Source organism: Ipomoea nil, unplaced genomic scaffold (genome assembly GCF_001879475.1).
Source record: "Ipomoea nil cultivar Tokyo-kokei standard unplaced genomic scaffold, Asagao_1.1 scaffold1339, whole genome shotgun sequence".
Taxonomy (NCBI): domain Eukaryota; kingdom Viridiplantae; phylum Streptophyta; class Magnoliopsida; order Solanales; family Convolvulaceae; genus Ipomoea; species Ipomoea nil.
In genome coordinates, this window is record NW_017617767.1 from 1,420,826 (window position 1) to 1,434,645 (window position 13,820).

Below are 13,820 nucleotides of genomic sequence, written 5' to 3' on the forward strand. Positions count from 1 at the left end.
AAAAATGTACATAATAAAAAATATACATAATTATATGAACAAATATACATAATCACAGCAACTTCCTACCGCGCCTCTCAAAAAGACGTTGTTTTGGGAGGAGCGCGACGCACAATGCTACGCGTGCCGTAGTGTAGGTTATATCGATTGTTTGCCGATAGAACCTATGTAATGTTTTGAGCCCAAATGTTTAATGGACCCGCCACCCAAAACATTAGAGGCCCATGATGTTAGTCAAGTCGAAGTCGTAACTTCCTCTTTTCCGAGCTATCGTATCAGCTTCAAACGCAGATCACGCACAGCACACTGATCGAATCGATCTCCCGACAAAAACCCTACGAAAATGCAGGAGAAGAAGGGAGATGCAGCAGCTTCTGCCAACAAGAAGAACCCCAAAAAGGCCAACCTTTTGGATCATGGCTCCATCAAGCACCTCCTCGATGAGTCCGTTTCTGAGGTGAGGTTGAATTACATTACATTTCCTCGCCTCTGATTTCAATCGATTTTTCATTTCTTTCTGCGTGTGAAATTGGAGTCGAATTATGTTCTGAATTCGTGTTTTTTTGCTTTTTATATGGCGTAGATCGTGACGAGCAAGGGGTACACGGAGGATGTGAGGCTGAGCAACATTAGATTGTTGCTTGGGGTCGTTATTATCACAATTGCTCTCTTCGCTCAGTTCTACAACAAGAAATTCCCTGATAATCGGAATTTTCTCCTCGGCTGCATCGTGTTATATCCTTTTCTTAGCCTGATTTCTCAATTTTGACTTTCATTTCTGGTCGTTTTGTGTTCTTTTTCATCAATGACATTGAGAAAACCAATTACTCAAACATTACCTATATTCCGACAAATCGACAATAACAAAAAAGGGGGAATAAAACAAGGACATAGTTGAATTCTGATCACTTCTCTCCTCCATGGATTAAAAGGGGGAGTATAGGAAATGGTTCACCATTTTGGGAATCATTTCCTCTGTTTTTCTGTTATCTTTGACTGAAAAGTAGTAATTATAATAAATGATTAAAATTAGGATTTGAAGAAATTTCTGTTGTAATGATCAAACACTGTATGTGTGGTTGGGCTATCTCATCTGTTTTATCTTGACTATGGCAAGTATATTATATTCAATGTGATTTTGCAGGTGATTGTGTACACAAAGGAGAAGAATGCTATTCTATTCACTTATCCTCCAGCTGTAAGTTACTATACTCTTCTCCTTATTTGCTTCCATGCCTGGTGATGATTTTAACTGTAATTTCTGCTGCCTTGGATATTGGTGAGCCATTATGATTCAGAAAAATATTTTGCTAAAATGCATGCTGGATATCAATGTAGCACAACTGCTTTTACTAAGAGGAACAGTTTTCTATTTTGATTTTTGAGAAATCTTTTTGTATGATAGTGTCTCAGTTTCCCCCAACGTTTACCTCATGAACTAATTTTTAGTTTTATTCCTAAGACTAGGGTGGAATTTCACCATAGGATTCTGTTAACCAAATGGTATTTTTGGTCCAATTTCCAGTTGTTGGAAGACCATTTCTTTTCAACTTTCAGTACTTATGTGACCACGTAGATCCAATTTTCAGTGCAATAGTAGCCCCGTAACTATTAGAAATTGGACAAAAATGGTTCTTCTGGTAGGGTTGATAACAGTGTTATCAATGGCGGAAGGTGGATAGCCAAAAATCTGCCATAAAGTTATGGTCGATGGCGTTGTCGCCTGTGGCGGATTAAATAAAATATTATATATTTTATATATAAGAAGTTAAAAAATGCAGAAATTGATAACCATCTTCTTTATTAAGTGAACCATATCCCTCTTCCTCTTCTCCTCCAGATTCCTCAATCCTGCTACTAGCCCTTGAAATAACTTCTTCTTCAGTAAACATGGATGTAAACTGTAGAAAAATTAAGAAACATAAAAGAATGAAAACGGAGTAGAAAAAATAATTTTAAAAATGTACATAGTAGGGAATAAAAACAGAGATCATGAATAACTAGAGTACTAGACCAAAAAGAGAAAGGAACAGTGGGCAACAACAGAGAAATGGGAAAACCATTATAAAGTGGGCAGTCAGCAGTGGACAAAATTGCTACAAAAAAAGAACCACATTATATCATGAATAAAAGTGGGCAAAGTATCAGGAAAAAAATCAAATAGAGAAAAAAAATATTAGGAAGTTACTTGGGAAAAAATTGACACAAATATAAAAACATTACAACAAATAAGCTAAAAAATAACAATAGGAAATAGAAAAACATGGATACGAAGGGTTAAAAAAACAGAAACAGATTCAGAAAGAAAGAGAAAAAAGATAAAGGAAAAAAAATAAAAACTTACAGATGATGAACTGGAGGCTGGAGCTGCTGCTTGATGTCACTGGAGCTAATCCAAGGTTGCAGATCACTGGAGCCGTTGTCTACTGTTGCAACTTGCACTAGTTTTGCTATTCTATATTGTAAGGCTGCTAGGGCTAAAGGTAAAAATGTAAAATAAAAAATGGGCCCAAATCTGGGCTGGGTCACCTTTCATTGTCCAAATTGATATTTATGTACTAAAAGTGACATACCGATATAGTCTTAAGGACTAAATCAGGAATTAGTTCTTAACCTGACATTTAGTATGCTGTATATGGGGGTGTTTAGTCTGTCAAGTATTGTAACTAGTAATGATGGTTTATAACCTTTTCATCTGTCTTACTAGATCTTGATAAGATTTCATCCTCTAGACATCTTTGGCCAATTTATGGTGGTGTCAGATATACAATAGTTTTCACAAACTTGCCGCCTAATCTTTACCATCCTTGTTTCTGAAAATGTGCTGCTTTTTTTTTTAATTTCTTGAGGAACTTCCTTTATTTAGTTTAGGGCATTATTTTATAGTGAATTTGTGGATCAGATCGTATTGCTTGTCTTCAAAGTTGCCTAGTATCATCATGTTGCCATCTGGCAAGTTTAACTCCCGAATTTTCTATCTTTCTGGAGCTGAAAGCTGAGTTGTATTTAAGGGATTGTTTACATACTAGTGCACTCTCTTAAGCTGAGAGTGAATTGAAATTGACATTAATGTAGTAGAATGTGTTCATATTAATAGTTATTCGGTTATTCCTCTGTGTTTTTTAATCTTTGCTAGTTTGAAATGATGTGAGCCTATACTTGGCTAAGAAATGCATGGGCAGACTTCTATTTGAACTCTATAGTCATGGCACTGTATCACAGTGAGTCGGGTCCATTATGTGTTTTTATTAGATCTAAACACTTTCCACTACTAAATGCTGATAATGGTCACCTTCACTATCCTTTATTCAGTTGGAATATTCTGTAATCTGTCTTATGTTACTTGCATGACTTACCACTAGGGAGGATTTTGAAGTTGGCAACTCTTTTAAATTGGAGGGATGCTAATTTACTTGTTTTAACTAACAGGGATCTTTTAACAGTACTGGCTTAGTCGTGTCTTCGAAGTTGCCTAGATTCTCAGATATGTATACACTCACAATAGCGAGTGCAGATCCCCAGTCAATCTCAGCAAAATCACCAGTGGAGCTTACCAAGAGCGTAACACAATGGTCTCTCTCTCTCTCTCTCTCTCTCTCTTGATTCCTAACCAACCCCCACCCCAACAAAATAATATAAAATCCAGACAAATAATGAGGTTTAATTTGGCATAAATGTTGCAGGTTTACCAAGGATGGAGTTCTTGTGGAGGGGCTGTTTTGGAAAGATGTTGAAGCACTAATCCACGACTACGCCAAAGAAAACAAAAAGAGCAAGTGAATTCAATCTCTCTCTCTCTCGAGCCCCAATTCAAGCAGCAGAAATGGAGAGCATCGCCCCATCTTTTACTAGCACATGATATGTACTTTGGAACTTAAATCTCTTTGCTTCGACGGAACCTGATAGTGCGATACTAGAGACTAATATCCTAGCAAATTAACCGAATATATAAACCCTTAATCATGCTTTTTTTTTTTTTTTTTAATTCACCCTAGACTATGAACACATTCATAATTGATAGCCCATCCAACTTTTGTTTCTTTCTTTTCTCCTTAGTTTTTAGTTTGTTTGTTTTGGCATGTAGTCATATTGAGTTTGTAGTTTACTAATGTAGAATGGAGTTAATTGTTGGCTTCATGTGGTTGCCGCGTGAAGCTGGGGGCAGGACCATTAACCAGACTTGGACGGCAGATTGGTAATATGGACAATGCCAAGACCATAGGGTGATGACAGAAGATTAATAAGTCCAATAATAATAATTATTATTAGGAAAATAATACATTAACTCTCTCTTCTTATTCCCGACTTAGAGCATCCTTATTAGAACTTTTTGGGATGATTTTTGGGGAGGTTTTTGAGATATTGAATCCTATGTGGAAATGAGAGGAGAGTGAGAGATCGTGGTAGGAGGTGTGGTTTTTAAACTGAACATGCAAGGCCCACGTGAAGAAAATGTGAGTACCTTGTTTGCGCGTTTAGCGTAACATGTGGGTGTGTAAAAGTTTATGTTTTTAATTTTTTTTTTTCCTCTTCTCACTGTTGGTTTCTTTCATCTTTCTTTGTAATCGGACAAACCCACAAAATCTATGCCTAATGGGGATGTTCTTATACTCTATCTCATAAATTCTTGATGTAGATAATTTTTTGGTTGTCACATTATAGAGTAAAAGTGATGGAATAGAATTTGGGAGTACATACAGTAGAATTCACCCTGAATGAATTAAGGGTGTAGTGATTGACACATTATACCATGGATTAGGGTTTACGCATTATAAATTCTGATCTAAAATAATATTTATATATTTGTAGTTAATAAATTATATATTTACTAACATATTATGTGTCTTAAGTTAATATGTACATAATTTGTTAATTTTTTTCAAAAAAACTTAATTTGTTAATTAAATACACATAATGTATTAATTATAGAAACATAATTTTTAAATCAGAATTTATAATACAAAGTAAATACGGATTCATGGTATAACATTTGGCAGTGACATACTGACAACTGACCACATTCTTGTTGTCTCATTAAGGACTAGTAATGCGATCCCATGACCCATCACTCATCTGTACACCCAATCAAATTGAACCATAAAAAAATATATGGATGCTGTGCATCCGTATGCACAATGCAATAAAAACGATGTCGTTTTATTAAAAATGCATATCCCACTTAAAAAAAAAATTCAATTTCGATTTTCCTCAACAGCATTATGTTGTTCATTCATTCTGGAATTTTAGTTCATTGATTTTGGAATTTTAGTTCATCGATTCTGGAATTTTAGTTCATCGATTCTGAAATTTTAGTTCATCGATTCTGAAATTTTAGTTCATTCATTCTGTAATTTTTAGTTCATAGATTAGATTCTGAAATTTTAGTTCATCGATTATGGAATTTTAGTTCATATGTTGTTGCTAGGAATCGAAACTAATTTAATTTTTTTTTTTAAGTGAGACTCGCGTTTTTAATAAAACGACGTTATTTTTATATCCGTATATTTGCACGGCATATTTGCCAAAATATATTGTGCTAATTGCTAAACATCAGAAATGCCATGAACAATACGCTATCCTTTTATTTATTTATTTATTTATTTTTGGGTGGGGGAGGACAGAGAACAGAGGAGGCCATGGACCATGGTATACTAATACTATCTCTATCTGGGGAGTTGGGACAGCAACAGATCGGAAGTAGGTTAGCGGTTAAGATTCACCTCCCAACTCTTCTTTACATAATAATATTTTGACACAAGTGTCAAATAGACTCATTTATTACTGCGAAGTGTTCAATTTCCACCACGAACTAAACTAAGTGTCAAATAGATCTATTTACTAGCTAAATTTGTTCGATTAACATTTTTTACAGGTTGGTAGCAGGTTGTCTATCTAATTATTAAAAATAAATAAATAAATAAATAGAATAAAAAATTTTAAAAAGTAATAAAAATTAAAAAAATATTAGCCACCGGCTGTCCTCGCTGGACAGCCGATGGCTGATATTCTTTTTTTTTTTTTAATTTAATTTTTAATTTATATTTATTTATTTGTAATAATTAAATAGGCAACCTGCTAGCAACATATGAAAAATGTCAATTGAACAAATTTAGCTGGAAGATGGGCCTATTTCACACTTAATTTAGTTCGTGGTGGGAATTGAACACTTCGCAGTAGTAGATGGGTCTATTTGACACTTGTGCCTAATATTTTAGCCTCTTATTTAAAAAAAAAAAAAATTATTTGACTTTTATTCGCTGATATTCAAAATGTCATTATTTTGTAAAATTTTACTAGATATCAAAATATGCATTTCAGACTAAAATAGAAACGTTTTTTAAAATCATAAACTAAAAATAGAACAAATCAAAATCGACGATTAAGATGAAAATATTACTATAATTCATAAGAGTAATGTTACATTCTCTTCCTAATTTCACTTCTTTACGTGACACAATTTGATTAATTGGTCTCTTTTATATTTGATTAATAAAGAAATTCATTTTTAATACTATGCGGATTAATTAATTCGCGCGATAGTTAATTTATAAATTTTTTTATTATTATGTTACGAAGTAAATATTAGGAGATAAAATTAGAATGAGAAAAAAATAACATTATTCAATTCAGAAACCAAAAGTAAAATAAACTGTCTTGATAGATTATCATTTGGGGTGAAATAGTTTTAAGGGAAAATGATATTTTTTCCCCCTAAGTTATATACTTATAGCACTTTTCTCCCTCAATTATTTATGTAAGTACATTAGCCCCTTAATTATTTTAAAAGTGGTGATTTTCCCTCCTGATATATTAAATTGACATTTTTACCCTTAAAGTAAATATTTTTTTTATTTTACTTCTCCAACAAATTATTGTGTATATGTAGCAATTACCACGGTTCGGTTCGAACTGAACCGGACACTATATCAATCGAATTAAAAGTTTCCGGTTATGATTCAGATCTAGAATCCAATATTTAGATTTCAATTTATTAAATTTATGAACCAAAAAAACTGGATTATGAACCGTGAACTGGCGGTTCCGGATCCGGTTCGCGATTTTGAACCGTCTTTATTTTAAAATTTTATTTTATTTTTTATTTTAAAATAGTCTAAATTCAACAATAAATGTATTTTATTTTTTCAGTTCGGAACATGAACCGGCCATTCTGATTTACGATTTTAATAAACTCTAAATATCGCGTTTTGATTCTAAATTGTAATTGGAATATTTTGGTTTGGTTGCTATAGTATCTGTTTGGTTTGAACCAAATTATAGTAATAATTTGTTGGAGAAGAAAAATAAATAAAATATTTATTTTAAAGGTAAATATGTCCATTTAACATTTTAGGGAGAAAAAGAGCCACTTAAATAATTCAGGGGAGAAAAGTGCTATAAGTATATAACTCAGGGGAAAAAATGTCATTTTCCCTAGTTTTAAAAAGCCTACATCCTTTCTTTCCTTGGTGATACCTATTACCTACATTAGGCAATCTGGGAATATAATCTTTTGATTCACAACGATATATCCAACAAATACAAAACATCTAAATGATACTATCGGTATAGGGCAATCTAGAAAAAAGCTCCAAATTATAAATTATTATTGTCCTTAGCTGCCTATTAAGTGGGAGGATCCGTGTCTGATCCTCACAAGGAGCCAACTACATTGAGCGTAACTCTTACCATGCGCATGATAGAGTTCGATTCTATATTATTGCCTAAAATCTACCAAATTATAAATTATTATTTCTTGCCCACCAAATTATTATAAATTATTATTTCCTAGCCATATTTATTGCACAATAACGTATAATTATTTTTTTTCTTTGGTCAGATTATGAGGTGTCCTAAATATATCCAAACATTATAGGAGACACCATTAAGCCCGTACCATACTCAGACTAATTCCCATTTGCACCGGGCCGGCCCATTAAGGGCAAAGTACTGCAGTTTCATTTCACCACAACCACACAATATCATTTTGATATAACTGCAGTGTCGGTTTAGATATACTGTAGTATCAGTTGATATTTAATACACCAAACAAGCGGACTCCGTTAACGGTAACGGCGGGCCATTTCTTTACTTAAAGAAACGGCGCCGTTTTTTACCACGGTGCATGTGCATCGCGGTCTATGATATAACGACTGCCATAAGAGAGGGGTTTTGAATTCCAGACCTCTCTTAAGGGATGAGAGTGCACGATTAATGATAGATGAAGCCACTACGAAAGAGGTGACCGATTGGATGGAGTATGATTCTCGTGTTTAGAGTTCAAATCTTAACAACTCCATCTCAATCAAACTCGTTACATAGGGTATTACTAGCGTGATTTATATATCTCCATGGTTGAACATATAGTATTTAAAAGTATAAATGTGTAATCTAAGTAGTGAAACACATCTTTTAATTAAGACAACGTAATATGTATTAAATATTCATTTTTTATTATTAGAAGAAAAGAAAGGAAATAACATAATAATGCCAATAACTTTCCCAGTAAGTTTTCACAAAAAAGCTTATCCTGAAGGGTGCTGGAATTTCATTACCACAAAAAAAAAAAGTGATTTTATAGTGCTATTTGTGGCTTTGTGCCATATATGTCAATCTTGTGTATGTAAGCCATAATCTAATTGACCTCACATCCACAATCAATAGTTCTTTAACGAGAAACACCAAAACCATCCAAAGCGCGCATATATATATATATATATATATATATATATATATATATATATATATAGGGTCAGGTTCCTGTGAGGTCAGATCTTCCCGTGCGGTCAGTGAAGCATACACCATTAGGTATGCAAAAATGCACCACACAGTGTTCGTAAATACACCATTATGTGTGATGTATTTTTTTTGTATGGTGTATTTTTTGACATTTCATTCTGGTGTATTTTCGAACACTGTATGGTGCATTTATACATACCTAATGGTGTATGCCGCACTGACCGCATGGGAAGACATGACCTCACAGGAACCAAAAAAAAAATATATATATATATATATATATATATATATATATATATATATATATATATAGAGAGAGAGAGAGAGAGAGAGAGAGAGAGGGGGAAGGGATCAGGTGCATTTGAGGCTTCTCGTGCGGTTGTGCGGGTGGACGCACGTTAAGCGTTAATCTAACGCACTTAAAGTAAACAACACACGCACATTAAGCACACAAACAAAACACCATTAGAACACAACCTCACGCATGTTAAGCACAAGCCTCACGAATGTTAAGTACAAGTCTCACGCATGTTAAGCACAAGCCTCACGCATGTTAAGCACAAAAGCACACGCACCTTAAATTTTAAAATCAACTCACATTAAGTACAAAATTCACGCACTTTAAGCACATGACTCATGCACATTAAGCACAAAACTCACATTAAGCATAAAACTCATGCATTTTAAAGTTTCAACAACAACTCACATTAAGTACACACTCACGCACATTAAGCACAAAACTCACGCACATTACGCACAATACTCATGCACATTAAGTACAAAACTCACGCACATTAAGCACAAATCTCACACACATTAAGCGCAAGACTCACACACATTAAGTACAAAACTCGCGCATATTAATCACCCGCACAACCGCACGAGAAACACTTAAATGCACCTGAACCTATATATATATATATATATATATATATATATATATATATATATATATATATATATATATATATATATATATATATAATCGCACTCAGGTGCGAATGCTTCGCCCAGGCGCGAAATAGGAATGGATTCTGTCCATTCACGTGTCCAGATCTAATGGATGAGAAACACTGATATTTTTTAAAAATATGGTGGCATTTTCGTAAATAATTGAACATCGAAGTGCAAGTAAAATGTATTACAAGTGCATGTAAAATGTGTTATTGGTGCAAGTAAAAATTTACACTGAGCATCAATACTTAGTTGCACCTATAGTTCTAAGTAGTTGCACCTATAGTTCTAAGTAGTTGGACAAATAGTTATAAGTAGTTGCACCTAGTGTATGAATGTTTGCGAGTGGTTTTCAGGGGTATTACTACCCGCTGAACTCAGATCAATGAATGTTAACAAGGAAAAATTACACGCACTTATAGGTGAAAGTAGGTGCACCTATAGTTATAAGTAGTTGCACCTATAGTTATAAATAGTTGCACCTATAGTTATAAGCACACCCAGGTACATGTTGGTGTTTGTTTGGGATTTGTTTCCCGTGATTCTTTTGACTTGGTATTTGGTCTTTTGACTTCCCGATGTTCTTTTGTGGAACTATTTGAGCGTCTTCTTGATGTTTCGTATATCTAGAACTATATGATAGGAATCCATGTAGGTTTTAGTGTCTTGAATCGTGTTAAGTGTTCAACATTGTGTTTCGTTGGACCGTGATGAGTCTTGTGTGTTCTTTGGAACTACGTTTTATTTACCCGTTTGGTGAGCATGCTAGTTCGGTGTTTAAATGCTAGCGTGTGTGTTGTTTGTACCTTCCTATTATTGATGATAACTTGTGTTATTCATCGTTGTTGTTGGACTGTGATCCATTCCTTGATTGAGTATGGTTTCATATCTTCGTTGTGACCTGTTGATTGATTCCTGTTAAGGTGTGATGCGTGTGTGGCTGTACCTGGATTGCACGATTTCGGTTTATGGGGCCTTAATCACCAAGGTACGGCAGTGGTCCTCGTGGTGGCCACGACGTGATTATGGAGTTTGTGACCTTTGTGTAAGGTTCACGTATTTCTTGGGAGGCATGTGTTGCCGTGTGTGTAATCGGTACCCTCGTGTACTATGAAATCGGTGGTTCTGTTGGAGATCTGTTGGAGAGGGGACGACGGTCCTCGGAGGGAAAAGGTTGGACTTGGTGTACAGGGGTCCTGGAGGTAAAGGTTGGAACTAGACATAAGGTTGGGGGTAGCCATAAGGTTGGAACCGGGCATAAGGAAGGCATATCGATCAACTCGTGATGGGTGATGTCATGAGGGCTTGTGTAGCCGTTGTTGTAAGTTCTCTTCTTGTGACGTGTGTAGTCACAAAGGCATGTGTTGCCTAGGCATGTGTTGCCATTGGTCGTGTTCTTATTCTGTTGAGTTGTGCATGTCGGGTGTTAATCTATTGAGTGATGATAGATTATACCTTGAGCCGTCCTTGTGAGTCGTTGTTGTTCTTTGCGATCTTGGGATGTGTTCCCTTATCTTGTTGTGAGCGCTTTGAGTCTTGTGCTGACCTTTGCTCTTGGTTTTGAACTTATATATATGTATTCCGTTTCGCAAATGATTTTACAAACATATATCTTATCTATGTATGATATTTCACATGTATTGGTGGGTTACCAGCATTATTCGCTGACCTGGCGTCGTCCCATCTTTTATGTGTTTCTTTCAGGTGATGTTTAGACGAGAGCGCGTTTTAGTGCCAGCTAGCGTAGCTCCTTTCTTATGTATTGTGGCCTGTGAGCCAGTATAGACTTAGTACTTTGAACATGTTGGTTTTAGATGTTGAACAATGCAGATGTTAGCCTGTGCGTTCACCTCTGGGTGAGCGTGGCATAGCACCCCTTTACTTCCAGTCTATATTTCTCTTTCAGTTTTCCGCTGTGTTTGATGTTTTGGTTTAGATATCTGTATGTTTAAGGCTTTAAATAGCATGAAATTTAGGGGGGTGTTACAAAAAGCACCACACAGTGTTCGAAAATACACTATTAGTGGTAGGGAGGTATATGATGTATTTTTTGGGTGTGTTGTGTATTTTTGAGTGTATTTTTGCATTTCATTGTGATGAGTTTTCCTTACATTGTTGGTGCCTTTCGTTAACACTGTTGGTGTATTCTGAATACCGTCACACCGCCGCACGGGAGGGCCTTGCCGCATTTGAGCTTTTTCATATGTATATATATTGATACTGTTTATACAGAGTGGTATATTTATACGGTCGTAAGCAAGGCTCGGATCTCTCACGTGGGTCGGGAAGGTCCGGTCTTGCCTCGTGCCAAAAGTCCCTCTCAAGGTGCATTTAATGCGCTATTTATAGGGTCAGAAAGGTGGGTCATGCCGGGCATCCGGCATGTTAGACAAGTGGTGGGCATGCACCGGGTGCTACCTGTGGCCGTGTTGACGTCTGCCACGCGGCGCTAAGGGTCTGACTCCTCCTCCCCTCTTGCCGAGAGTTATCCAGGGACCTCCGGTCGGGATCGCCCAGTAAACCGGTCACTTCCCGGCGGGTTCTTCGAGGTGTCTTGCTGACCGGGGGTCGACCGTGTCTACCGACCCTTCCCGGTCGGGAAGGGTAGGGGGCTTACTTCCAAGGGTCGGGTAATGACCCGGTCTCGATACAGTCGGGCACCGGGCGTACATCCTTAGGGTCGAACATATATCCTTATCATATATATATATATATATATATATATATATATATATATATATATATATATATATATATATGGAAGGGGTTAGGTGCATTTGTGGCTTCCCGTGCGGTTGTGCGGTGGATTAATGTGCGTGAGGTTTATACTTAATGTGCGTGAGTGTTGTGCTTAATGTGCCTGAGATTTGTACTTAATGTGCGTAATGTTAATATGCGTGAGTTTTGTAGTTAATGTGCCTGAGTATTGTGCTTAATATGCGTGAGATTTGTGCTTAATGTGCGTGAGTAGTTCAGAATTACGAGCTCAGAAAAAAAGCAGAACAGAAAACTCACGCACATGTTACCCAAGCTTCTTGTTACTTCTTCCTTCAATTTGGCTATGGATTCTGGATTATATGCTACCTTCAGTACAGTTGAATGTTTATATAGATGACGCACGCACAGCAAAATTTTCACACCAGCTAGGTGTGAATTTCTGTTGTATTATTCCCATAATTCTTAACCACATAGCCCGCCTCTGCATCATCATCATCAGGGAAGGGGCAATGGCTACTGGGGATGGGGAAGAAGGTGACTTTCATATTTTCTGCTGCATTTTACACATTCACGCACATTAATTACAAATCTCAGGCACATTAGACACAACACTCACGCACATTGAGTACAAATCTCACGCACATTAATCACCCGCACAACCGCACGGGAACCTTTCACTATATATATATTTATATATATATATATTTATATATATATATATATATATATATATATATATATATATATATAATTTCCATGCTAGTTACATTTGCAAGTCTTGGCAACTGTATTTTTGTCTATTTTTATTCTTTTTAATATTTATTATTATTATTATTATTATTATTATTATTATTATTATTATTATTATTTAAATGAGTTAGTTGGAATCGCAGAGAAAATATGTATAAGATTGAAATTGTGATGCCAATGACTTTGTGGTCTAGTGACATGAAATGATTCTTTCAAATGAGATGTCAGGTTGAGAAAGTAGATATACAGAGTAAATATTAAAAAAAAAATAATATAATAATAATAATAAAGACAAAATTATAGAATATTTTAAAAATATGGCTAAATAGTTTTATTTTCACACTCGGATGTGAGCAATACCAGATAAATTTAGTAGTAAAAGATATTATATTTCTAACAATATAATTAATACTGTAATAGTGTCACATTTTTAATAGTCAAGAACTAATTTACCCTATAGGGTTATTAAATTTAAATATAATATTACCCTATAGGATTATAGGATATACCATATCAGTTTTAAATCTAATATTACACTATAGGGTTATCGGCTATACCATATCATTAAAACAATTTAATTCTTGCCACTACCTCCTTCGTCGAGAGCCCATAATATAGGGCCTTTTTAATGTAGTTTACCTCTTTGGTATGATTTGTAAACT

The 13,820-nt window shown here is 35.3% G+C and overlaps 1 protein-coding gene across 1 annotated transcript; it reads left to right on the forward strand.

Annotated features, from left to right (window-relative positions):
• Positions 1-264: 264 nt before the first annotated feature.
• Positions 265-4,040, forward strand: LOC109185710 (probable signal peptidase complex subunit 2). The gene is made up of 5 exons (XM_019335661.1): positions 265-457; positions 584-735; positions 1,117-1,198; positions 3,430-3,572; positions 3,684-4,040. The coding sequence occupies exons 1-5, from the start codon at positions 344-346 to the stop codon at positions 3,778-3,780; spliced, it is 588 nt and encodes a 195-aa protein (XP_019191206.1). The 5' UTR covers positions 265-343; the 3' UTR covers positions 3,781-4,040.
• Positions 4,041-13,820: the final 9,780 nt, after the last annotated feature.

What these genes read in the sequence shown, in the direction of transcription:
- LOC109185710 (XM_019335661.1), top strand. Translation starts at nt 344, where the DNA reads ATGCAGGAGAAGAAGGGAGATGCAGCAGCTTCTGCCAACAAGAAGAAC. An exon ending in CTCCTCGGCTGCATCGTGTT is followed by an intron (nt 736 to 1,116) that starts ATATCCTTTTCT and finishes TGACTATGGCAA; the next exon opens with GTATATTATATTCAATGTGA. An exon ending in ACCAAGAGCGTAACACAATG is followed by an intron (nt 3,573 to 3,683) that starts GTCTCTCTCTCT and finishes TAAATGTTGCAG; the next exon opens with GTTTACCAAGGATGGAGTTC.